Source organism: Rhinolophus ferrumequinum, chromosome 2 (genome assembly GCF_004115265.2).
Source record: "Rhinolophus ferrumequinum isolate MPI-CBG mRhiFer1 chromosome 2, mRhiFer1_v1.p, whole genome shotgun sequence".
In the NCBI taxonomy this organism is placed as follows: Eukaryota; Metazoa; Chordata; class Mammalia; order Chiroptera; family Rhinolophidae; genus Rhinolophus; species Rhinolophus ferrumequinum.
Window position 1 is genome coordinate 106222937 of NC_046285.1, and position 26836 is coordinate 106249772.

At 53.9% G+C, this 26836-nt stretch overlaps 1 protein-coding gene across 4 annotated transcripts in view; it reads left to right on the top strand.

Annotated features, from left to right (window-relative positions):
• The window catches only part of ABCG1 (ATP binding cassette subfamily G member 1), a 60576-nt gene extending 33969 nt beyond the window's left edge, over positions 1–26607 (top strand). For 3 of the 4 annotated variants that reach the window (XM_033126595.1, XM_033126576.1, XM_033126604.1), the window contains exons 3-15: positions 8908–9025; positions 10023–10155; positions 12649–12699; positions 16610–16755; positions 17028–17151; positions 17914–18028; positions 20279–20463; positions 20579–20680; positions 21584–21752; positions 22641–22741; positions 22858–23016; positions 23764–23882; positions 25035–26607. In XM_033126595.1, coding sequence (XP_032982486.1) covers positions 8908–9025; positions 10023–10155; positions 12649–12699; positions 16610–16755; positions 17028–17151; positions 17914–18028; positions 20279–20463; positions 20579–20680; positions 21584–21752; positions 22641–22741; positions 22858–23016; positions 23764–23882; positions 25035–25263 — 1751 coding nt within the window. In that variant the 3' untranslated portion in view covers positions 25264–26607. The remainder of the gene's footprint in view (positions 1–8907; positions 9026–10022; positions 10156–12648; positions 12700–16609; positions 16756–17027; positions 17152–17913; positions 18029–20278; positions 20464–20578; positions 20681–21583; positions 21753–22640; positions 22742–22857; positions 23017–23763; positions 23883–25034) is intronic. The other variant, XM_033126587.1, reaches the window with a different exon arrangement.
• Positions 26608–26836: the final 229 nt, after the last annotated feature.

Genomic DNA, 26836 nt, shown 5'->3' on the forward strand with positions numbered 1-26836 from the left:
GCTACGGTAAAGGTGGCTCCAGCCTCAGGAGCAACGCTAGCCGTGCTCTGGGGTTATCTATCAGTGGCCCTTATGTTGGGGCCCCCTGGCCATTTAGATCGGAACCTGCCCTCGAACCTCAGCTACCATTTGGTGGTCCAGGGAAAGAAAACCACATGCGACTACAGAATTCTAGTGCTGGAAGGGGCTTCGGGAGTAGACCTCTTCTTTTAACATGGGGAAACTGAGGCCAGGACAGGTAGGTAGTCGTGCGCATGCCTGGATTGAGGCCCAGCTGCCCTCTACCGCCTCGTTCTTCCCTCTCCAGAGGTCCCCACTGGGAACTCCAAGGCCCATCATTTTTGTTGTTGCATTTAATCGCATACATCTTGATCTGCTCCTTTAACCTCGGGAAAGCTCTGCACTGGGCGGGGACTTGTGCTAACCAGGCTTTGTGCCCATGTGGAGCACACAAGGAAGCCACTGAAAGGTAGCTGTCACCTCTCCTGGAACAGCGTGGAGCTTCCTGCTCCGCACACGGACCGCCCATCGGACGGCCGCTTGTGAGGGTTTGCTGGCGAATGCATCTCACTTCCGCATAATGTTCATACAGGAGGAAGGGAGTCGCCTTCAGAGGGAAGTGGGCCCCCCGAGGAGGACCTGGCAGGGCTGAGCAGCTGTGTGCCGGCTGCAGGTGACAGTGTTCTTGTCCAGGGGCTGCTGTAACAAAGCACAAACTTGGTGGCTTAACAAGGCACAGATTTACCATCTCGCAGTTCTGGAGGGCAGAAGTCAAAAATCAAAGGATTCCTTCTGGAGGCTTTGGGGAAGAATCCTGGCCTTGCCTTTTCCAGCTTCTAGAAGCTGCCACGTTCCTTGTGCCGGGGGCCCCTTCCTCCACCGTCAAAGCCAGCAGCTCAGCGTCTTTGGATCTGTCTCTACCCACCGCCCCCCTTCTCTGACCTCTGACCCTCATGCCTTCTTCTTCCCCTTAGAGACCCGTGCACTTTTGAGGGGCCCACCTGAATCACCCCAGCTAATCTCCCACCACAAGGTTTTTAATTTAATCCCATCTGCAAATCCCTTTTGCCATATAAGCTAACGTGTTCACAGGGTCCAAGGATTCGGGTGTGCATGTCTTTGGGGGCTATGATTCCGCTCAACACCATGAGGTAGACCATAAATCCTCCCTCCCTCCCCACTCCCCTCGTCCATCCACCCCTCCATCCACCCCTCCATACCCCCCATCCCTGCTTTTCTCCATACCACCCTCCATCCACAGTCCTCCTCACCCTGAGTCCCCAGCACAGCCTGAAAGCCAGCCTGTCATTCCTCGTGCTGGGTAAATTGGAGTCGTTAATTCCGGGAACTGGAGAACCATCCAGTCAGAGCTCCTTATTCATGGGTGTCTTCCTGTCAGACCTGCCTCAGTTCCCCTGTCCCCCCCAAGAACAGATGCACCTCAGCCTTACCTGTCCTTTCAACCTTGCAAATGTACCTGGGATTGCTGGGCGTCCAGGTGTCACTGGCCCTGGGCTAAACTCTGCTTCCTGTTTTGTAAATAAAGTTGTATTAGCATATTGCCCACTTGTTACTTCTGTACGGCTGCTTTTGCAGCAAAATAGCAGGGTTGAGCACTAGACTGTATGCCCCACAAAGCCTGAAACGTTAGTGAAAAGGATTTGAGCCTTGTCTCGAGCTGTCTGTTCAAAGGGCACTTCCTGGGGTCTCCCCTGGTTGGGGACACCGTCTGGCCCTGGGGCTATCAGGTGAACCTAGCGGTGTGGCTCTTGAGGGCTAGCCATTGTCTTGCTTTCCTAGCTGTCACTCATTTTATGAAACTGGCAGGATTGCTAGAACCACGTATTTGCAAACCATCAGGCGCCTGCACGTGAATTTAATGCTCACAGTGGTGCAGTGAGGGGTGTTTACAGAGAGCAGGTGACGCACAGATTTGTCACTTTCCACAGGTCACAGACTTGAGAAGAAGCGGAGCTGGGGTGTTTTCTCATTACACCTGTGCCTCCTCCCTTTGTGGGGAGGACTGCAGGAGGGCAGGAGGGCGGTCCAAAGGGAAGGACGCAGAGCGGGAGACAGAGGCTGCTGGAAGCTAGGCTGCTGCAGGTCACACCTGAGTGTCTGTCGGCTCCTCCAGGTGCTGCCTGCCACCCGTGGTTGATCCCACGTGGTTGATCATCTCGTGGACATGTTGTTCTGTCAACAGCAGTCATATCACTGGCTCACAGGGCGGGAGGGACAAAGGGCTGGGGTTTTCCCCGACAAGTCCTGAGGAAGGCGGGAGAATCTATGTCACCTCGCAGGTAAACCAGCGACACAGGCCATACATGTTTAGATGTTTACCCCACCTGCAGGTGGGATCGGGAGACTGGGCACCGAGCACTTCTGGCCCGAGTCCCGCCACTCGATGGTGGCTGAGCTGTACACTGTGAACCACAAGCTGTGCCAAGCCAGGAGGTGGCTGAGACCCGCGTATGCTTCCTTCCCACTGTTCCCTCCGAATGATTTCGTTTTGGTTCTTTTGCAGTTGAAAGGACTGAAAAAGAGCTCACCAATGATCTAAAACCACGCTATTTGCTAGGAGGACTGGAGAGCGTGGATATGGATGAGTGGCACTCTGGGGCAACTGAACACCGAGGGTGGCTAGAGAGGTTGAGCTCACCAGCACCCCACCCCAACTGGTGACATTAGAAGTGGCTGCAGGAAGCAGGGTGGCTTTCCTTGTTCCTGTGCTCTCCCCCACCCCAGCTTCTGCCGGGCAGCCAAGGTGCTGATGAAGGAAAATATCCATCAACAGAAACAAAATTAAACAGACTTCCAGAAACAGGAAAAACGCCCAGAAAGTCGCCCTGTCCTGTTGTCTGTGGGCTGCCAGCTCCTGGCCACTCTGTGTCCTCTTGCCCCCTCCTTCCAGCACCAAATCCCTGACTGCTGCCTTCAGCGGGAGTAGGGCACCGACGCCCCACACAGTGGCGTATGGGCCTCTAGTCGCTGCAGCTGACTCAGCGTCACCGTTTGTAGGGGAGTTCTGGATGTCCCTGGTGGGTAGGCGTGATGGCAGTGATGTGCTCAGTAGCTGGAAAACTGATGTCCTGGATGCAGATTGATGGGAGTGGGCTGGTGGGGGTCAAGTGATCATCGCTTTGGTGTCCCTGTGTGAGAGGAGGCGTCCTATGAGGACACCCTGTCTCCAGCCCCCTGGCTGACGGATGCAGGACCCTCAGGGGGGATGAGAGGGTAACGTGGCGGGGGGCAGGGAATCTGGGCAGCTCCCTGACCATCTCCCTATTGAAGAAATGGCCTTCCTCTGCGCAATGGGGGTGCGTCATTTGTGACGAGACTCACTTCTTTGCCAGGAGGCCTAGAGGTATTGGGTGTGCCCCAGCCAGCTAGGCGAGCTGTCAGGTGAAAACAAGCCGGGATCGTGACCCCTCTGTGGCTTCTGCCTGCAGAGCTCCACACGGTGATTTATTTACCGGTGACGGTTTTTACAGCATACCTCCCCCAGGAAGGGTCCGAACGCTGAGCTATCAGCCTGCATTTGACATTTGGACAAGCACGGAATGAGCCTGCTTCTCGATGGGCACCCATTCCACCTGCCCCGGCCCGCTCTGCACAGTGAGACCACAGCCTACTGTTGGGGGCCCCTCAGAAACAAACCCAGCAACTGACTGACCCTGGGGTCCCTCTAGAACCCGCTGTCCCTTCCAAACAGAAGCTCCTTAGATGAGACTCACTGGAGTTTGAGAGACAAGCTGCTTCTTATTTTGTGCAGGTCACCAGAGTCGGGCCTAATGGTCCCCAAAGGCCCCGGTGTGTCAGCAAGCTGCTCTGAAACACGTCTGCTCCAACCCCTGTGGTTGGGTCGCCCACGGCAGGGGCCAGGGTGTTTTATAACAAGGAGCTGTGGAGAGCGGCCACGCAGGGCAGGTCGGAGGACATACATTTCCTTGTACGTGCACCGAGGGGTCCTTCACAGGGGCCTGGGGCTTCAGCTCTCCTTAAGTGACAGAGGACCTGGCCACACCCTGGCAAGAGATTTTTTTTTTTTTTGACTTGAGGCCTTTTCATGGGAAGAAAAGGAAACTGAAAGATGAGGGACCATCGTGTGAATTAAGAGTTCTTTGGCTGCACCAGGGCATGTGAGCCTCAGCTTTCAGAACACCTGGCCACACCCACGCTGGGAGCTGCTCCACCTGCACCCTGGTGGTGGCCTTGGCCTTCGGAGACTGAGGGGATTTCATATGGGGGGAAGGAAAGGCATGTCATTTCTTTCCATCTTCTGTTAACTATGTCACGCCGCTGCAGACTAAATGCACGCTCAATTCAGTGAGAGGACAGAGGTGAGGGGAGCCATTGCCTGGATCCCTGAACTGTGCTGCCGGGACTGGCAGAGGCTCTGGCCGTGTGTAAGGGCCACTTCTGAAGTTGGGCAGAAGTCGTTGGCATGTTGGCTCCTCTGCTGAGCTGCTGTGTGGCCTTGGGCAGGTCGTTCACCCTCTCTGAGCTCTTGTTTGTCGTCTGCAAAATACGGAGAAGAACCCGGTACTCAGCTTGCTGTGAGGCATAAAGGCACAGATGTGAGTGAAGCTGGCGCCCTGCTTGCCTGTCGCGAGTGAGTACCCCCAGACCTGGTGCTTGCTGGAGGGCTGTCCTTCATGGGCACATTTCTATAAATGAGAAAATCTGTGCCCCTACCCAACTGAACCTACGTTCTGTGTGTCCCCAGAACATTAAAGGTGCTGACAGACACCGTTTCTCTTTAAAGGTTTGCTAACTTATATAGGACGTGTAAACAGTAGGTCATTCCATTTCTCCATAGTTTCCTGATATCCATTCTGGGCCCAAATCAGCTCATCCCAGGGCAGGGGTCACAGGGTGGCAGCAGGCGCTCACGAGATTATTGAGGCATAATTTCCCGTCGACGGAGCGTCCTGCGCATAAAGGGGTATTGGCTTCATTTCCAAGGGAGGAAAATATTTTCCCTTTCGGAGAAAAATGTATTCCTCTGTCAAAAAATCCACACCCCTGGGGATCTACTTAAGCTTCAAAAGCAATTACCCACTGAAGTGATGACAGGGGCCTCCCAGGGCTCATTACATCCCGTCTCTGTCTGACCTGGGGGCTGGTTCCCCCGCGGTCCAGTGTGGGGCGGGTCAAGCCGTGCACACACTTATGATTTGTGCACTTCCTCTGTGTTTGCTAAACTTCAGTGAAACTTGCATCAAAAAGTCATTACTCTGAAATAAATATAATCTCACATTTTGATTGTGACTACGTAAAGGTTTATAGGTGAGCTTTGTGCCACCCACAGAGGGACATCAGCGGCCCGTCTAAAACACATCGCACACCAATACTGGACTCTGTGGGTTGACCTCGGGGACTGTCTGGGCAGCTGGACCTCCAGGGGCTTCTGGGAATTTCCTCTGACCCAGACGGGTCCTATTGGGGCAGTGGCTTGAAAAGAGGCACAAGCCAAATGGTGGCTGTCACTCTGAATTCACTTGTGCAAAGAGCTCACCTTCTGCTCACTAAATCCACAAACAGTTTTGTCGGTGACCGCTACATGCCAAGCAGCAGCCTACACTTAACGCTAAGTGCTCATGAAAACCTTTGTCCGCGGGGTTTGTAAACGTCCATTCATGTATGTCTGTGTTCACCAACCTTTCCTGAGTGGACGCTGGGCCGGGCAGCAGTCATGGCCGCAGGTTCTGAGACGGAAGGCGAGGGTCCTGCGGTGACAGCATCCCTTCTTCAGCTGCCCTGCCTTGAATAGTCTTTCAGCCAGAGCTACGCATCACATTTGTTTCACAATTGTCCTCTTTCCCATGAAGACCCCCTCGCTCCGAGTCCCAAAGTGTGAAGCATCAGGGTCTGGGAGACAAACGGACCACGGGCTGGCGCTGGTTCCGTGGCTGAGAACCTGCGTCTCCACCTGCTCCGCCCACGGGGCCCTTCTCCTGCCCGCCCATCAGCCCCTTTGCCTCAGTGGTCCTGCTGCCTCTGGCCCCTGTCTTCTCACTGCAGGACGTGCCCGTCCCGTGTCAGAAGATGCTGGCCGAGCCCTCCACGGGGACCCAGTGTCTGAGCAGACCTCCCTTCACTGTGATGGAGGGGCCCGGGGCACTTCATCTCTCTGTCTCTCCGTCTCCATTTGTCTCTGTCTCTCCATCTCTCCTCTCTGGTTTTGGTCTGGGCCCTGCTATGGCTTCTGGTCTGGCTGTTTTAAGGATGGAACTCCTGCACCCTGTGGGGGCTGATGGGCACCCGTGGCCCTGCCTGTTGGGTAGTTTTCCCATTATGCCAAGAACAGGGCTGAGTGGGGCTCATAGGCCGGAAAGTAGGGCAGGGAAGGGTGGGGTTGGTGTGGGAGGGGCCCATCCGCATTTCACATTTCTGTAAGGGGACAAACACAGGCTGTGCAGCAAAGGGCGGTTTCGTTACATGACTATAGGTACGTGCACGTGTTGGACAGCAGTCCCTTAGCCTGCTGCTGGCAGTCCCTTAGCCTGCTGCTATGTCTCCCCCATCCCAGCCTCTGGGCCCACAAGAGGAAAGATCAGTGCCTCCTTGACTTCTGTTGCCAGTGTCACTTTTAAGAGTTTTCAATCCCAAATGCATGTTTGTCATTTTTAAAGAAAAACAGGTTTCTAATGTTAGAGGAGCCCCAAGTTGGATCTTGTACCATCTCTGCTGCCGAACCCCACGTGGGTCCCACATGGGAGGACCCTTCCCAACCGGCCCTGCAGCATGTCACACGCACTCCCTGTCCTAACACGTTACCCTGGGAGCCAGCGCCCCTCTCCGAGGCGTGAGCTGTCAGCCTTGTGAGGCAGCATAGCTCACTCAACCCTGTGGTGTGTGGTTTTAGCAGCGGGGCTCACGGTCAGACCCACAGGGACAGTCTGGTGGCTGTAAAGGAGGAGACCGTCGTGTGTACCCCCAGCCACCCCCATCCACGTTTTCCCAGGAAAGGGCTGGATGCTCTCGTAGCTCCCACACTTGTGCCTGTTCCTGGCGTCCTGGTCAAGGGCTTCACTGCAGCCAGTATTGTTATCTGCACCCCTGTGTGTGGACCCCCACTCCCGGGGCCAGCCTTAGTGACATCAGAGTGAGAGCAGTGCCCATGGGGCCTGCGTGGAGGGAAGGACCTCTCACAACCCCAGGAGCAAGGCTGCCCTCAGGTTGTCGTGACCCCTGTGCAGACTGCACTTGGCCTCCAAATGGCCAGTGGTCATCTCAGCAATGTGTTTGCACCCTCAGGCAGCTCCTGGTTTACGGGGGGCCAGCTGGGGATCAGCCCGAACTTTGAGAAGGAGGGTTTGCTCAGGAATAACCCTGCTCTGGACCTGAACCCACAAGAGGCCGGTAATTAGCAGACGTCTGGCATTTAGAGCTCCCTCAGTGATGTCACACAGGTTCCCTGTGGCCCAGGTCCCAAAGTGCCATCCTGATTCAGAGCCTGCTGTGCTGAGAGCTTGACTCATTAGAGGAGGGAGCTCTGCTGTGCCCCAGCTATTCCATCTGTCTGTCCACCCAGGGGCAGATGCAGTCCTTTGGGGTCCCCTCCCCCACACGGGTTTAACTCTCATGGGCCGTGTTTGCTGACCTATCACCAAGTGGTAGGAATCTGGCTCATTTGCAGTTCTGAGCTGTTCTTCTAGACACCCTCCTTTTGTCTCCCTGCACTTCCTTTGTCCCTCTGTCCCTGTCCCACCAGGAAGACTATGTCAGTCCTCCCCAGACGACTATCTCTCTCTCTCTCTGTAATGAGCCAGAACACAAGTTTCCTGCCTTTGCTTCCGCTCTTCTGTGCCTGATTAAACAAGGCCTTAGGGATTCTCCATCTAAATCAAGGTGGCACTGGTGACAGGTTGGGTGTTCAGGTGTCTCATTTGTGAGATGGGAACTCCCCGGACCTTGGCCAGGGCTCGAACAAACAGGAGTTTGGGGGTGCAGGGAGCATGCAGCCAGGGACTGGGAAGAGAGCTGGATCTGGTCGGTGCACACGCGCCCCTTTCTCATCAGGCCCCTAAACATCTTGAGGGAGCTCGAAGGTTGCATTTGCATGTCTCTGATCACTCATGGGTACGTCTGGGAGTGTTTCTCAGGACCCGAGAAATGTTTCTGAATCAGCAGTCTTTATCCACGAACCCAGCTGCTTCTATTTTATTCTTTATAGCACATTTGAACAGTCTACTTGAAAAAAATTAATATGGCTGTGTTTGGGATGTGTAGTTTTTTTGTCCTTTTACAAAGCTCTCAGATGGAGACTTGGCAGAAATTCCAAAGCCATTTGATGTGGCTGCAAAGTGATAAAGTTTAATTATTAATTAGTTAGTATATCAACTCGCTGATTATAGAGGAATGATTTATGAATAAATTCTATATGAATAATTTATATTCTTATAAATTATAAATATAAATTCATAGATGCAATATTAAGTTAATCATTTAATTAACAAGGTATGGGCTCACCATTGTGGGGACAGAAGCAGTGTGGCCAGCGGTGTGGCCCAGGGTTAGGTTAGGTTCTGTTCCCACCAGTTGTGGGGGCGTTAACAAGTCATGTGGGCACACTGGACACCAGCCTGCTCATTCCGAAAGGAGAATGGTGGATCCTGCTTCCCTTGATGTGCATATGAAAGTGCTGTGTACACTCTAAATAAAGCATCATACACCAACTGGTAAATGTCATAAACATAACCCATGACATGCAACTAAAGATGTTCACAGAGGTGTAAAAAAGATACGAGGTCCGTTTTCTTGCCCAGAAATCAGCATTGTATAGGGTGTGAAAAATCTTGCCTGGGGCTCCATGGGCAAATGTACTGTGTGCCTGGGCAGCACCGGGATAAAACCAGTGAGTCCTGTGATGGTTGGAGAGTGAATGTGATCTTCTTCTTGCAGGGTACAAGACCCTTCTGAAAGGGATTTCTGGAAAATTCAACAGCGGGGAGCTGGTGGCCATCATGGGTCCCTCCGGGGCCGGGAAGTCCACGTTCATGAACATTCTGGCTGGATACAGGTGAGCACGCCCAGCCGAGGAGTGAGGTCCTCACCTGCCGTCAGCCGTAGGTAGCGTGTGGCCACAATACCACAATACCAACAGCGTAGCCACTTCCGTCTGTCCCATCACTTCGTAAGTGGAGGCTTGTGCAGGACTAAGAGGCCCTGGCATCTGACAAGAATGACATTGGAAGGTCAAAAGGCAGCACCTGCTCGCTGCCACATGACTGGAAACGTCGCTCCTGCTCAGGGGAGGGAGGTCTTGGGGTGGAATGGCGATGGCTCCCACCACCTCCTGGGGCTGAGCTGAGGCCCCCAGAAGAGCAGAGGGCAGTAGGGAGGCTCGTGGGTCTGGGGCTGAGGCAGTGAGTGAGTGTGGCGGGCGGGGCTGTGCCCCTTCCGTTTCCACAGTGCGCACGGCATCCCCCACCTGTTCCCTGTGGTCACAGAGAAGGACCATGTGCTTGGCCAAATGGATGCAAGGCCCAGGCCGCCCTCTCTGAGCCACGTGAGCCCAGGGCCCTTGCTGTGCTCCCTCCCCGTCAGCCTCCGAGCCAGGCGCTTGGGAACTGGTTCTGATGAAGCGGCCACACTCCGGACTGCAGAATCTTGGCCTTTAGGGCAGTCGGTGTAGCCTCGGTTACACACAGGATCCTTCAGAAGCCAATCTTAGAATCCCCCAAAAGCCAGGGGTACGTCCGACATCCTGGCTGCGAGGAGGACCATCCACGTGTGTCTTTGTTGGTGTGTTTAGTGGGCTCTTGTTACAGACGTGCCGTCCCAGAGAGGCCCCCACTCAGCTTCCCCTCTCCGTCCACACTGGGCATTTTCTCTGCACACTTCCTTCCTGCGAGGGCTGGGGCTGCCCCTGGGCCCCTTTTCCTGCCCCTCGCTGTCTCTAGGCAAACGGTGCTGCAGGGAGGATGCGGGGAGGGGCTGCCTCTCTCTCACCCCTCCCCAGGCCCCGGAGGAGGAGAGCGGGGGCCGGGCTGACGTGTCCTCTCCTGGCCTTGCAGGGAGACCGGCATGAAGGGCTCTGTCCTCATCAACGGCATGCCCCGCGACCTGCGCTGCTTCCGGAAGGTGTCCTGTTACATCATGCAGGATGACATGCTGCTGCCCCACCTCACCGTGCAGGAAGCGATGATGGTGAGCAGCCCCTCCTTCAACAGCGTGGGGTGGGGGGCTCTGCCCAGCTGCCTGCAGTACTCAGCACCCCTATTCCAGGGGAGTTCTGACACCAGTCATGCCGTTTGGACAACTTCATGGAAAACAAACCCCAAGACCCTGGGTTCTCACCGACCTGGGATGGCAAAGTCAAGGTCAAGTGTCCGAGAAGGTTACTGACCCGACTGATATCGGTGACCATTCCCCGGGTGACCACAATCCTCGTGCCACCAACCCAGGATCTGTCCTTCCCACCAGCCGTCCTCCCGTTGTTTGGGCCCAAGTTCCAGTCAACCTGGTGACACGGTTACGGCCCCTCTGACTGGCCTGCCTGCCGGGCGGGGGAGTGAAAGCAGCGTTTGCTGCCCACCTACTGGGTCCCAGGCCCTGCACGCACATAGGCCAACACAGGCATCAAGCATGTAACCCTTGAAAGCACATGAGAAAGGCAGCCTCCAGAGTCAAGCGCCGAGCCCAGGGCGTCCTGTACAGTTGGGAACGGAGTGGCCTGGCCACGCTGCTCTTTGAACAGACTGCGACCCAGCCAAGTGCTGTGACCTGGGCTTCCAGGGCCAGTGTCTGAAAAGGCCCAGCCCACTGACAGGGACCACCCCCACCAGTCCTGGCAGTGGGCTGCTAGAATGCCTCCTACTGAGAGGAGGAGGGAGGGCCCCTCCAGGCCCTTTTGCTCAGCAGTGTGCTTTGTGGTGGGGCTGCTTGGTGCTTTCTCCTCATCCACTGCCAAACACAGGGCCTCTGGGACGCTCCTGGCACATTACGGGACTTCTCAGCCTGTCTGCCTTGCGCGCTGGTCAGTGGGCGGGTGTTCGCCCTGGTTTTGCAGCCTGGAGAGGTCTTGCCTGGTGCTTCTGCCTGGGACTGGGCAAAGCTTCCTCCCTGTGGTGTCCGAGAGTGGCAACTGGCCAGCTTTTTGTCCCAAGGGCAATTCCCAGGGAATCGGAGCAAAGGGAAGTGGGGTAAGGTGTCAGATAAGTGATCTGCTCCCTAACCTGCTTTGTGGCGAAGCAGAAAGAGGCTCCTGTGGAGCTGTTTCTGTCGCCGTCCCTGGTACTGAGTGTCCCGTAAGTAAGGGGAGACCTCTCCCCCACGCTGGCCTCCCGAGAAGGCACGTGCACTGGTGGCCTGATTGTTTTCACAGCCTCTAAACACGTCTTCTGTTGGGGGCACAGGGGACTTCGGAAGATCTCACAAACAGAACAGTCAGTTTAGTAAACACCCTTGCAGACTCCTTGGATGCTAGTTCATCTCATCTAGGGTGAGCAGAGCTTAGCTCCTCCGTGAGTTACTAAATTAAGCACTTGGTTACTTGTCTCAGAAAAGTCCCTTTGATTTCCGACTCAATCTCTGCTTTCTTTTGCACACAATATTGGTGACTTCTGTTGTCACCTGCCTCCTCCCCCAACCTGTCACTAGGCTCTGCTGTGAAATCCGTGTGTTTTCAGAGTATATTAAATGAGACTTTGATTTTAAGAATTTCACAATGCCTTTGAAGAATCCTTTGACATTGAGGCTGTGAGACCTTTCACCCTTCGAGGTCTTGTCACACACGTAGTGTTGATATAGGCTACCAGCTGCAGGCTGTGCATTTTCACCGGCTGCTTCTGACCCTTACAACCAGCAGGCCAACCGAGAAGTGACACTTGGTGTCACAGGGCAAGCAGCTAGCCTGACCTAAGCCAACCCCTGCCACGCTGACCCTTACAACCAGCAGGCCAACCAAGAAGTGACACTTGGTGTCACAGGGCAAGCAGCTGGCCTGACCTAAGCCAACCCCTGCCTGGACCGTGGCCTCTTCCCCACTCTCCCGTTCGTCTCAGTCGCTCATTGATTCTTACGGCAACTTCACCAGCTCCCTGGTGGGAGGTTCTAACCTCACCATTGTGCCCATAAGGAAACTGAGACTCCTTGTCTCCCAAAGCCACAGAAGTCGGCAGGACAGAACCAAGGCAGACCCTGGGCGTGATGATGGCCACTCAGTGTTTTACCACACAGGATCAGGGGCCCGAGGGTGTGCTGGCAAACAGGATCTCCAACAGAACCAGAGTCCTGCCAGGCAGCACCTGCCAATTCCTGTGGTGTAAATATTCAAACACGCCGCGCTGAGTAATGGGTAGTTTTAAGCCAGCACCGGTTAAACAGGTGGTTTGTGAAGTTCCTGAATACACACCGCTGGTCTTCAAGCCCCTGGTGCCTGGGTTTCCTTCTCTCTCAGTTGCCCACATCTTACTGCTCTCATGGCACAGCAGCAAATTCGACTGAGAGAATAGGAAGTGTCCCAGACCCACACTGTGCCCCTAGACCCCACCTTCATTGGGCCAAGGGAGGTGGGAGGCCAAGACTTCCAAGGGAGTTGCCCCAGCCACTGGGGCTCCTGGCTGACCATACGGCATGTGAGGTTTGCCCTGCTGATGGCCATCTGTCCTGACTGCACACTGTTGTCCTCGTCCCCTGCAGGTATCTGCACACCTGAAGCTCCAGGAGAAGGACGAAGGCAGAAGAGAGATGGTAAGTGTGTGCTTTGAGGCCACAAGGGGTCCAGAAGGTCCATTAAACCATTAGGCAAACATGTGGGACAGACTTTTGGGCGCTGGGTTTGTTGGTTTGTCCTTAGCCTTCTGTGTGCGGGACAGTGACAGCTCAGTGTGCACTCCAGCCTGGCATCCAGAGCTCAGGAGTGACCACTCTGCAGCAAGAGCCTGGGCCCGACTCTCATGTCCAGATGCTGCCACAGCAGCATAGCAAGGACGCTGCAGTCACCGGCCTGGAAGCTTCGGTTCAGCCCCAGTGCTGCCCTTGTAGTGTTTAATACGCTTCACACGCCATTGTTTTCTATAAAACTCTGACAGTGAAGAGGGTTAGTCATTCATTTAAAATAAGCAGCCTCCACCCACACACACTTGCAAGGAGAAATTTGGTTCTCACGTGTTATCACCAGCCTTTGAAAAGATAAAATAAACATGTTTCTAGGGTGATTGAGACCTCCTTCTAGTCCTTTTCATGACTTTCTTCGTTTCCCTAAAATCCCAGGGAGCAGGGAGCACCAGAAAACCCCACTCATGCGGGGAGGGCTGGCTCCTATTACACACTGTCTGATGGAAACCCAGCTTCCCTGCTCTCCACCACGAGTGCTCGTGGGATGTTCATGTGAGCACAGAATTTGGTGACGTTCCACTCACATAATACTATCTTGTTTCCTAAGACTGTTGGAGAGTCACAGTCCAGCCACGGGAAGGCAGGGTCTGCAGGGTTAGCACCAATGGGGCAATGCAGCCCTTCATGCATTGATTGAAAATGGAATGGTTGACAGGATACAGTTAAACGTGCTAAGGAAATAGGAATAGCAATCCGACTTACGCTTGTCCCCTCTCCTGTCCCACGTCAGTTACTGTTACGTAAATGTAAGCCACCTGGGTATGAAACGAAACGCTGGCATCTTCAGGGTCCTCCTCTCCTTGCCCCAGCGCTCCCCCCACAAGTCTTAGGGTTCAGCCCGTGAACCAGGGGAAGGGAGGGTTAACGACACCGTGTAGGCGGGAGCGCCCGATTTCTGTGACGAGTGAACCATGTTGCTGTCGGTTCACGTGGAGCTCCTCTATCCTGAGACTGAAAGGAATAAAATGGAGCCTGAAAGCAGAGAAGTAGAAAACGTGGGAAGCACACATGTTTCTATCCCTTTATGAAGGTGGAGGGCTGGGCTGTGACTTTATGTCATAGGTTGAAAGCAGAGAGTCCTGTAGGACCACTACTCATTTCAGAACGGGCACCTTAGGCTCACTGTAGGGAAGCGGGAGCAGGAAGAGGGCGGACCCATTTCTGTTTATATTCAGGAACCACACAGTGCAGGAGTGGGGGTGAGCACATGAGCTAGGTCAGAGGAGCTTGCTCACACGGAGAGGGCCTGTCGTGAAGGGGGACCAAGCCCACAAGGGGACCCCCTTCAGCCCTGGCCTCCCAAGACACACTGGATAACCACGGGCCACTGCCTCCAGCGCTCTGGGCTTCCTCCGTGTGTAACCAGGGACGGAAGGCCAGGCGCCACCTGCCTTCAGAGCAGCATGACACCGAATGAGATGCTGTCTTTACTCTCTCTGAACTGCACAGAACAGGCGTGATCCATGAGTAAGTGGGCCGCTCGGGATTTCCCGGCAGCATGACCCACACGGACCAGCCTTTCCATGTGGGAAGAGAGGCCTGGGGAAAGTAACTTTGCTGAAGGGCTGGGAGGACAAGTGAGCGCTTCTCAGCTGGAGCATAGCCCCCTTTTGCCTCCTGCACCATGTCTGTCACACCATGATCTTCAGAGGCAGCTTCTGGCCCCAATGGGATAGCTGCTTGGTGATATCCCGTTGGGTAGGGTCTTGATGGGAGCCACGGAACCCACCCTGCCTGCTTGAACAGAAGCGACAGCTGCGAGATGGCCTTCTTGGTAGGGAACGGAGGTGTCTCCTGCAAGGGCGTATCCTCTACACACCTGGCCTGTAAGACACAGACTACAAGAGAGCCTCGTGCTATTGTCAGCTGGGTTTACCTCCACTCGGTCAGGATCTTCCCGGACTATGTGGCTGAATCATCCAAGGGAATGAGAGCCTTGAACCTCTCTTCAGATCCAGCTACTGCCAAATTGAACAAGGCAGTGAGCCACCCCTGCAGGGCTGACAGGTGTCCTTGGTTCCTGCACACATCTCTCACCGGAAGCTCCCAGCCTGGGCCGGCCCACCCATCCTCCTGCTCCTCAGCCATGTGAGGGTTCCACCTCCTCCAATAATCCAGCAGCAGGGTTGTGTGATTGTTTCAAGGGCAAGACAGCCCATCGCTTGCCCTGACTCATTTCCCTGCAACTCCATGCGTGGCAACACAATAGGATGGACTATTCTGGCCGGAGAGGAATGTCCTGTCAGGCCTTCCTTGTTTCCCAGAAAAGCGGCCTCTGCCCTGAGAACCCCAAGGGAGGGGGCCTCCTTGGGAGCAACATCTTCAGACCACACATTGTTCTCTCTGACGAGTTTTCAAACAAAACCAGCCTGCAGAGCGTCACTCTTGAGAGAATGCTGGAGAAAACACTCCAGCTAGTCGGGGCAGGAAAAGGGAAGGCACCGCCCTTTGGCCTCTGTCTGCTTCCAGCATCCTGTCTGTGGCGGCTGAGGGCAGGTAGGGTGAGGGGACGCTCGGCCACAAGAGGCAGACAGGCAAAGGACATGTGCCATGTTTGGGGATGGCCCCAAAGCAGTCCTGGAATGACCAGCATGACTCTTCATCCTGTCACTTTGGCCTGTGGTTCCAAAAGACCTTGCCAGCGTCATCATTCTGAGAAAGCCAGCAGATAAACCACCTGCATGGGAGAGGACTTGTGCCAGGAAGAGCCCTCTCTACCTGCCCCACCTTGATGGCCTTTGCTGGGTGACCTCACTGACCTTATTCCTGGCTTGGTGTCCTTCAACGGCACCGCATTCTAGAAGAGGTAGTGGGGTGGGGTTTTGGGATCAACAAGGGAGAGGCTGAGTGGGATTCAAACCCAGGCCGGCTGACCTACTGCTTCCTGGCCCATGAAGTAGCAGTCCCTGGCTCTTCCTGTCACCAAAGCCACATTTTGTCCTGACCATGCTTTAGTAATTCAAGAGCCAAAATGGAAATTTTCTTTCTTGTGAGTTCTTTCTCCTTCTGGGTGACCTCATCTCCCCAGAGAAGCCGCTGGACTGGGTCCACCCATACAGGTCCAGGGGCCACCTGGGGCCAGGATGATGGCGAGGCGAATTCTGGCAGGACTGTTGGGAGGTGAGGCTGTCCTGGAGGCAGGGAGGCTGAAGACCGAGAAGACGTTGGGCTGAACCCTTAACGCTGCAGCTGAAGCTGGCGCCACAGCCTGCCCTGAAGTCTGCTGACCTTGGGACCCCTGCGTCAATACTGGATCTAGAATCGGGAGCAGACAGGGAGGGCTCAGTGCACAGTGGGCTGTTCATACCTCGGTGGCCAGGCTACAGCCCGGGCAGGCATCCGCGGGCCGCTGTGGGAGGGACTGGCTGCTTCAAACACTTTTATCGCCTTGCTGCCCCTTCAGAGACCTTGTTTTCCTATTGACAAGTGCCAAAGGGGCCCCGTTCCTTCTTTCCCAGAGGCCCGGCCTGTGTGGTTATGTGTCTACAGGAGCTGTGTCACTAGTAATTGTCTCATTAACAGCTGCCGTCGATTAAATGTTTACATGTGCCACGCACTTTGATTCATTCTCTCATTTAACCGTCACAGTGGCTGTCCCTTTGTGCTGTTCAGAAACCTGATGATCCGTTCATCTCTGGGTGAAGGGGCACATCCGTCTGTGTGTCTGGGAGCCGGGCTGGGGAGGTGACAGGTTTCCACGTGGGCCCTGGTGGTGGCAAGGTGTTGGGGGAGGTCCCTGACGGCCACTCTGCTCTCCCCGCAGGTCAAGGAGATCCTGACGGCTCTGGGCTTGCTGTCTTGTGCCAACACGCGGACCGGAAGCCTCTCGGGCGGCCAGCGGAAGCGCCTGGCCATCGCGCTGGAGCTGGTGAACAACCCTCCTGTCATGTTCTTTGATGAGCCCACAAGGTATTCAGGAGCACCTAGGGACAAACCCTGCCCCCTCCGCCAGCAGTTTTTACGGGGCCCCTACTGTAGCCTCAGGAGGGGGAGCTGTGTGCCCTGCCTTCCCCATCTCTTTCTCCTTCTGTTTCGGGGTCACAGAGCAGAAGCCTCACTTGCCCCCCTCTCCCTGTCTGAGTCTGGGAGACACCCATGGACACAGACCTACCCAGTGAGCTTTGAACGTGGGCATGGTTTGGGAGTCCCACAGGCATCTCATGGTGCCCCTTGACTTGCAGTGGCCTGGACAGCGCCTCCTGTTTCCAGGTGGTCTCCCTGATGAAAGGACTGGCTCAGGGAGGACGGTCCATCATCTGCACCATCCACCAGCCCAGTGCCAAGCTCTTCGAGCTGTTTGACCAGGTACACAGGCCCTGCGGGGTCCACCAGGGAGAAACCGACTCCCGTTGGCTCGTAGGGGTGCCTTCATTTCTGAGTGGCCTTCAGTGCTCTGTTTCATAAAACTTTGGAGCCATAAACGACTAAGGTGGCTGGGTCTGTGGGGGCAGGAAGGGGTAGGATGAGCTGGTCAGGGTCCTCTCTCTGGGCTGACATCTGGCCACAGGGTCTGCTGTGAGCCCCTGGCAACACTGAGGCCTCATTACCTCCCCTGTTACAATGGGGGGGTCACCTGTTTTAGTGAATTAAATGACAGGTTATTTTATTTGTATAATATATTTTATAAATTTTAGGTTTTAATATTATGAGCAAAAACAAAAAAAGCCCAAAGAGTTAAAATATGTATGGCTCCAAAATCTTTCCTTAGTAGATTGTTAGTGTGGAAAAAAGCAATATAATACAATTAGTCCTGGCCACATGATATCTTTAATTGTCCTGACTTATCATGGATTTCTCTTTGAACTTGAAAAGTCCTTAGGAGGTAATGGAGAGAGAGAGAGAGAGAGAGAGAGAGAGAGAGAGAGAGAGAGAGAGAGAGAGAGAGAGAGAGATTGGGTGGTTGGTGGTTAGATGGGTAGGTGGGTGGATGGATGGGTGGAAGGGTGGATGGTTTCGTGGGTGGATGGATGGATGAAAGACGGGTAGAAGGATGGGTGGATTGAGAGCACCTGTTGCTTTACAGAGGCAGGTAGGCTTGATGTTTTCCCTCTCCTTGCTTTTTTCCAGCTTTATGTCCTTAGTCAAGGACAATGTGTGTACCGGGGAAAAGTCTCCAATCTTGTACCATATTTGAGGGATTTAGGTCTGAACTGCCCAACCTACCACAACCCAGCCGATTTTGGTAAGTAGAGCCTTTACCAGCCAGAAGGAAAAACAAGGGTCTTTTTTGTTGTTGTTTTGTTTTTCCCATTCTTGCTTTTTCCACTTTTACCTGAACCCCCAAGTCAGGAACTACTTGATTATCTACAAATGGTTCAAGTGACATCCCGTGGTGAAATTTTTAAGATCAGAAAAAAAGGTTGTCTTTCCGCCAGATAAAAATATCTGGGAACTATTACAGGGGAGCTGTTGCTAGGCATAACATTTCCTAACCTTTTGTTGTGTCAGGCCCCTGTTTAAAGGAAGTTATTTCTAAAAAGAAATAACCTTTTAAAAGAAAGATCTGCTCCTCCCTAATCCTGCTCTGTTCCTCTTGCCTTCTCTTTCTCTCAAGCTTCATATTTACTAGTCCCCCGGGTTGTTCATCCCCAACCAGTCCCATTCTCCCCTTTGGTCACTGTACTTGGGGTCCCGTCCTTGCTATTCCATCCTGCCTTCCTGGGGTGGCTGCTACAAAGCACCACAGACTGAGCGGCCTAAACAGCAGGAATTCATTCCCTTGAATTTCTGGAGGCCGGAAGTCAAGGTGTGGACAGGGCCAGGTTTCCTCCCAGGGCTCCAGGGGAGCGTCCTGCCTGCCTCTTCCTGCTTCTGGTGGCTGCAGTATCCCTCGGGTTGTGGTCCCATCACTCCAATCTCTGCCTCTGTGTTCCCATGGCTTTTAACTCTGTGACCTCTGTGTTCTTATAAGGACACCATTCATTGGAATCAGGGGGCCCATCCTAAATCCAGGATAATTTCATCCAATTATACCTGCAAAGAACCTTTTCCAAATAAGGTCACATTCTGAGGTTCCAGGTGCACATGAATTTTCAGGAAACAGTATTGGCCCCACTCCAACCCTCCTCCTTGGCCATTAGCTCTTCTTGCTCTGTTGTTTTTCGTTCAAACATCTCCTAGGGTTCCTTATTTGCTGCAACATCAGCTCCCAAATTGTGTTCCATGAGCCACTGTTCCTGGGAAATGCTTCTCTTACGAGAAGTGGGCTTTGATCTGGAGGGAGGTGAGGGCTTTGTTTAAAGGGCAGGCTCGAGCACCTTGGAGAGGCAGTGAGTGTGGCGGGTTTGCCGTTGCATGTTCATTCAGGAGAGAGAAGTGTGGACAGGTGCTGCTGAGCAGGGGGAGGGCGGTGAGGTCCAAAGCCCGTAAAGAGGTGAGAACTTTGGGGGAAGGGCAGACAGGAGGAGAAATAGGGTGCATCGGACTTCGGGGAGGTCCCAGAAAGGTTAGAGTGTGGCTTCTATTTCCTTAATGTCACCTGAAGATGAGGTGAGGACAGAGTGGCCCTTTGGAGGGGTGAGTGTGAGTGACCAGTGGAGGAGGTGGTGCTGGGCTCATATGGCACCGGTGGTGATGAGGTCCTGGTGGGGTCACCGTATCCTGGTTCTGACCAGACTGGGGAGACTTGGACTCCGGTTCAGGCCTGGGGAGACCAGAGAGCCGCCTTTGCCAGAGGGCCGTGCAGCCTGAAATCAAAGCCTGGGACTCCGGGCATTAGCTGGGATGCTATTGAGGTGAGGGCTGGAGGGCTCGCCAGGGAGGATGTGGGGAACGAGAGGGAAGATGGACTGGGAGAGAGCAGGCGGGCGGATAGGGAAGAGCCGCGGTCACCCTGGGGGTGTAGAACCAGGAGAGAAGTGGGCAGAGTGGGACCTGGAACGGGTCTGGAGTGCTGTGTGGCCTGATGCCCAGGCCAGTGGAGGAGACGCTCCCCGGGGATCTCAGAGTTGGGGCTGATGGTCCCCGACCTCAATGTTCCCAGGGTGCCAAGCACACCTCGGGACCCCGGGTACCCCTTTCTCCATGGTCCCGCTGCACTGCCACCACTCTCATCACTCATGCCAGACCCCATGTGCAAAATGCTAGCTCTCCAATCAGGACTCCTGCTCCATTCACTCATCCACCAGCTCCAATGCAGAGGCTTGAGTGCCTGTTGCAGGTATCCAACCAGCATGGGATGGGCGCCTAAGGTAGTAGGGGATGCTCGTGAGAAATGGCCTTGCTGGGCATTTTAGAACCGAAAGAACATTGGCTGCTAAGTGATTTGGACATGTGATCGTCGTCCAGCAGCTCCTCTGTAATCACTTAAGAATATTCCCGCTGGACTCATGACTGTGTTGTTGAGAAATGAAAGGGACCCCCAATTCACATTAGTAATCTTGGGCGCCTGTCCTGGGGCCTGGCTGACCACATACATCTGTGTCTCACGCAGTCATGGAGGTGGCGTCCGGCGAGTATGGTGATCAGAACGGCCGCCTGGTGAGAGCCGTCCGGGAGGGCATGTGTGACTCCGACTACAGGAGAGAGCCTGGGGGGGATGCTGAGGTGAACCCCTTCCTATGGCACCGGCCCTCTGAAGAGGTAAAGCAGGCAAAACGATTAAAGGGGCTCAGAAAGGTAATGCCCACCCCCGGTTCCCGGGACAGCCGTGTGCTGCATTGCAGCCGGCTGCACGGAAACGTGTCACAGGCTAGGAGTCTCACCTCCTCTCCCTTCTCGGGTATGTCCTCAGGACTCCACGTCCATGGAAGGCTGTCACAGCTTCTCAGCCAGCTGCCTCACCCAGTTCTGCATCCTCTTCAAACGGACTTTTCTCAGTATCATGAGGGATTCGGTAAGCTTGCTCTCAATCGTCTCTCGTAGTAAAGGAAGCTGTCGGCCGTTTTCTGGTTTGTTTTTCCTGACTGAACTTCCAGATAGTTGTTCCTCCATTGCACTTGTCAGCTTTCACTCTGTGATGCTGCTGTAACAAACACTCCCCAAATGCCAGGTGGCTGTGACAGTGAAGATGCCTGTCGCGCTCCTGTTATCTGTTGGTGGCTGAGTGTTATGACTCTGCCCCACATCTTCTCACCCTGGGACCCAGCATGGAGGAACAGGTCCTTTCTAGAATGTGACAAAGGGGAAGTGCAAGAAAGGAATGAAATGGCAGCCCTTAAAACTTCTGGTTCATGGCGGCAATGTGTCACTCGTGCTCACGTCCCACTGGCCAAAGTCAGTCATGGGGCCAAGCGTGACACCAGGGGTTGTGTTCCTCCCTCAGGGAGGCACGGCAACTTGCACTGAGGCTTTTCAGGGAGGAGGTAGCGAATGGTTAGGAACCATGATAAAATCCACCCTTTAGCGTGGACAATCTGACAACCTGCTTGGGGGGTGGTGTTCCGTGGGCCTCTGGGACCGAGTTTGAAAGATGGAGGGGCTTGTAGTAACCCAGGCTGGAGCTCTTCAAGAGTAGGCCTTTGATCTGTCCTTCCTCTGTCCAACCCCCCACCATTGTCTCTTGTCCTTTCCTCTGAAGGTTGCCATTTTGGAATAGTTCTGTTTTAACAGCAACAAAATGCTCTGTGTGTGTGTGTGTGTGTGTGTGTGTGTGTGCGTGTGTGTGAGAGTTGCTTTGTCTTTCTGGAGGAGAAGGGCCATGGGAAGCACAGTTCTGCCTCCGGAGGCCTTGGCCCCCGGTTCTGTCACTGCCCGAGCTGCACTCCCGGCATGTGAGTAAGAGCTGTGTCCCCACCAGGTCCTGACACACCTGCGGATCACGTCCCACATCGGCATCGGCCTGCTCATCGGCCTGCTCTACCTGGGGATTGGGAACGAAGCCAAGAAAGTGCTGAGTAACTCCGGGTTCCTCTTCTTCTCCATGCTGTTCCTCATGTTCGCGGCCCTCATGCCCACCGTGCTCACCTGTGAGTGTCTGACTGGCCACAGACCCACCTCTCCTCCATTGTCTGTCCCTCCACCCCGTGACTGATGTCATGGCTTGGCCAAGAGATGGGTTTTCTGAACACACAGTGTCATGTTTTTATTTTTCATAAATACCATTTTCTTTGTTGACAGAGGTAGGTGTTATTGTAATTTCTGTTAGACAAGAAAATACATACCATGTTCAAGCCAAAGGAATGAAGCCCTGAGGGGGGGAACGGGGGTTCTCAGCGTGGTGGAAGGCAGATGACACAGATTTCTAAAAGGCTTTCTAATCAGGGGCCCCTCAAATTCTACTGCTTCCCTCGTCTCATGATTAAGACAGCCCCAGTACAGCCAAGCAGTGAGTGGATAATGCCAGTCTGGGTGGATTTCCGTGCCCGTCCTGATTGTTTGCAGAGTAGAGCACGCTGGGACCCTCTGGGCTCAGAGTGGAGAAGCGTTGGCTTCAGCAGAACTCCAGCATAAGCACTTCCTCCACCCCACGTCGCCTCTCTAAATGGGCCAGAATTTCCAAGACCAGCTGTCAAGGTCTTGCCCACGGGAAGGAATGACACTGTTTCAGTTATTCCAGGAGAATAAGTTAGGCAGTAAATTTCTTACGTGAATCACTAAAATAACGCTCAGTCCCTGCATAGATGTTCTCCACTCGATGACTCTTGGTGTAATTAAAATGGTCGGCCATGGCCCCAGCTGGTCACTCATTCCACCCCTTTCCATCCCCACCCCGAGAACTATAAGTGTGGAAAGGCGCACGCCGGCCACGCTATAACAAAGGCCAGCCGGGGCACAGAGAGCCCAGTGCCAGCCTGCACAGGGCCCGGGCACACGGGCACGTTGGCTTGACCGTCTTCCATTCCCTTGTCTCCTAGTTCCCCTGGAGATGGGAGTGTTTCTTCGGGAACACCTGAATTACTGGTACAGCCTGAAGGCCTACTACCTGGCCAAGACCATGGCCGACGTCCCCTTCCAGGTACATAAGTGAAGGGCGTGTACTTGAAGAGGGGCAAGAATTCTCCGTCATACCTTGTAGACCCGGGTGAGAGAGGCCGAGCTGCTTCCCTGAGGTGATGGCCCCTGTTTTTCCAGATCATGTTCCCAGTGGCCTACTGCAGCATCGTGTACTGGATGACGTCGCAGCCGTCTGACGCTGTGCGGTTCGTCCTGTTTGCCGCGCTGGGCACCATGACCTCACTGGTGGCGCAGTCCCTGGGCCTGCTGATCGGAGCTGCCTCCACGTCCCTGCAGGTACCAGCCCAGGAAACATCATGGGATAGACCTCCCTTCTCTGCCAAGGCTGACACTCAGCTCCTCCCCTCCTCCTGGTTCTGCCGTAACTTCCTAGACCAGCTTCACCAGGTCAAACCCCAGGGCAGGACTTGCATTGTCCTGGCTGGTCAGGATTGGCACATCAACAGCACAGGTGCCCCTACGTGGCTCCTACTGTATGCCAGGTGCTGTTCTCCATGCTTTCCACCTAATAGCTTCTTTAGTCCCAAGGATAAGCCCATCTTACATGTGAGGACACTGAGGCCCAAAGAGGCAACATGATTTGATCAGGGTCACGCAGCTGGCTTGGAGGCCTAGTTCTGGAGACCAAGGGGGGATCTAATTGGCCACCCCTTAAAGCCCCTCATTACCACCCCACTCCAAGTCTCTCCATGTGCCCCTTCTACACCTGGTACCACCCTGTCCCCCAACCTGTCAAACTCACATGCATTTGCAGCTTCTGCACCTCTGTGGCTTCAGGGAGACTCAGGCCAGGCTGTTCCTTAAAAACAGCCAGATCTGTGGTGAATCATGTAACCTCAAACAGGCTGCTTACTCCTCAAACCAGACACGTCTCTGTGCCACCCTGGCCCTTGTAAGATCCATCCTGAAAGCTGGTCCTTTCCCAGCTGCCCACATGGCTGTCCAGGAATATGGCGTCCGGGGGCCACATGAGGAGGAAGCTGGATGGGACTATGAGCTCTCTTTATGCCCCTCCCCCACTAGGTGGCAACCTTCGTGGGTCCTGTGACGGCCATCCCTGTCCTACTCTTCTCAGGATTTTTCGTCAGTTTTGACACCATCCCAACCTACCTGCAGTGGATGTCCTACATCTCCTACGTCAGGTAGCATGGGTGTCGGGGGGCGGGGGGGGCTGTAACTTGGGGCTTCACGATGACAGAAGGAAGGGGACGGTTGTGGAGATGCTCACAAAGCCACGTCCAGGCTGTCGGCTAAATGCCGTCATGATTCCTGGTGACTTTTATCTTTTCCTAGTGTCGTGTGCCCCACACTCCCCACCACACACACACAAGGAGAAGATAAGTACCAGTGATTCAGGCCCGAAGAAGCCCGGGTGCGCCCTGTATTCTGGGGCTTTGGAGAACTGCTTGGGGGGCGGGGAGCGTTCCCACCTTTTAGGCACATCAACCTTCTCTGAAACAAGCAGTGCTTATACGGGTTTCTGAGTGTCATAAACCCTAAAAGGAAATCCAGGGGAAAACAAGTCATGATGTAAGCATCCGAATATCTTTGGACAAGAGTATCCCGCACTCAGGCGCTTGCCATCAGATGTTGTGCTCTGTGCCCAGGTTGTTTGGCCCTTGGTCCTCGGGCATGCTTATCTTTAGAGCTTTTCTGCTCAGCTGTAGCAGGTCCACGTGACACACAGTCGGGAACAAGCTTTTCTTTTCTAGAATGTCAGTTCAGACCCAGGTGTATTGTTCGGGAAAACAGAATGGGAAGAAAGCGCCTGTACAGAGTTTCAGCAACCTGTGTGCGCGCCAATACCAAGAAATCTGAAACCCACGTCTTTCTTCTCAGAATTCGCGTTTCTGTTCTGACCATGTAGGGCTGGAGCAGAAGGGTAGACGGCACAGGAATCTTTTATTAAAGTGCTGCACAGGGCGTGGAAGCCTGTCCGACTCTTTATTATTTCCAACTTTAAAACAGTTTGTAATATCACACGTAACAAAAGTGGCTCTCCATTCATTTCATAGCTGAACAACTGCCTACACTTCCTTCAGTATGGTTTTTTGGTGGAGATTCTGGAGAAAATGAAACTGGAAAAAATGTAGTGAAGCTGTTGCCTGTGTTTGTGTTGGGAAGATGCTGGCAGGTTAGGGAAGGTTTCAGCCCGTTCAGGAAGGGAGCCACCTGGGAGGCCGGAGAAGGCGACTGCTTTTCTTCCCTCGGCAGACAGAGGCGGGGCAGGGGCCGTGGGGAGGCGTCTGGTCACCTGGACACAGCCTTCCTCACAGGGGCGCTTTCCTCCCCAGGTATGGGTTCGAAGGGGTCATCCTCTCCATCTATGGCCTCGACCGAGAGGACCTGCACTGTGACATTGACGACACCTGCCACTTTCAGAAGTCGGAGGCCATTCTGAGAGAGCTGGACGTGGAGAACGCCAAACTCTACCTGGACTTCATCGTCCTGGGCATTTTCTTCATCTCCCTGCGTCTCATCGCCTATTTTGTCCTGAGGTACAAAATCCGGGCAGAGAGGTAAAGCACCTGCATCCCACAAAAGAAGAGAAATAGACATTGCGGCCAAGGGCAACTTGTAGAATCATGGCGGCAAGCCTGTGCCTGCAGACAAAGGGACAACTGTGACCCAACCCGAGCCCCCACGCCTGGTTTGCGGGTGCCAAGTGTTCAACTGCCCTGCCCAGCTGGGTCGGGTCTTCTCTCCATTACCCTTTCTAGCTTTAACTAGGAAGAAGATGTAGAAAGGAATTTTTTTACATGCAGAATTTAAAAATACCACAACTGGGGCAGAAGTTAAAACTGCAACCAAGCTGGTGAGAAGAGGCCTCCTCAGTAAAATTCTTCCTTATGACCCAGGTGACACTGGTCTCGGATGGGGAAAGGAGCAGCCCTTCAGCTGGCCGCTGTGCAGGGAGCCGTCCTGGGGGAGAAAGGCAAAGGGTTGAGCGGTGCCATCTTATGACTGTTGTTTTTCATAGTTTTCGTCTTTCTACGGTTTGTCTCTTTTTCCAACAAGCAGTCATTTTCCAAGCCAAAAGTCGATGAATTTCGTTAATTTTAAGAAGCTGTATCTTTTTAGAACTTGTTAAAGAGAATTATTCAGGGTAAATAACATACTTTGTTTAGAGGTATGAGGAGTTTCGCAGAATCGCTGAGCTGGCCTCATTTATAGACAGAACTCAGGAGAAGATGTCAAGGCAGGTGTCAGGCGGAGAGGAGACTCTGGAACTGCGTGTGGTGTGCTAAGCCGTGCAGACATTTCAAAAAGTTGTACAAAACGCTGTAAGGTGAAATTGGCCAATTCTTTCAAAGTCTTTTATTTCTCCCCATACTTTTTATTTTAAGCCAAATACATTGCTTCTTTCTTCCTAACTCTCTGAGCACCTTAATTTTGCCTCAGAAAATTCCAGATCAACCCCGTTGAGTTTTTACAAACATTTCCCTTTCCTCATATCTCACATCAGCTACCTCCGCTGAACTTGCGAAAGCTGGGCTTAGGGACTTCCAGGTATGAACGCTGAGGGGTCTGCAGGTATGGCTGGGAGAAGACTAACTACATGACAGGGGAAGACACTGAGGCCTTATTAGAACCTAAGGCCTTTGCAAGAAACCGCAGACACTTAGTGAGGCCAAGGCGTCCACAGCTCCATCAAGCAGTGCCCTTGGAGCCGCGAGGGTCCGTTTCCTCAGGGTAGCTCTTGCGGCCCTCAGCTGCACCCCTTTCTCAGTGCTGGGTTGGTGTAGCCTCCTCAGACTGGACACCCCTTCTTGCCAGTGATGTAATCACATCAGTGACTCTCCCTCACACAGGAACAGGGGGCGCATCTGCAGGGTAAACAGCCTGCACTTCCCAACAGGGCACCCGTGCTGTCAGAGGCAGTGTGACTGCAGGGTGGGAAGCGGTTCTGGCCAAAGACGGTCATCTGAAGGAAAACGGAACTGCTTTCCCCTTCCAGAACGTCACTGTCCTGGAGTCAGGGTCTCCTATGGAAGATGGTATTTTTGTAGGCAAATTCATGAACCTCTCTGACCCTCGGTGTCTTCTTCTGTAAATGGTAGCACTAGATATTCTTCAAGGCCATTTTCAGCTCTAA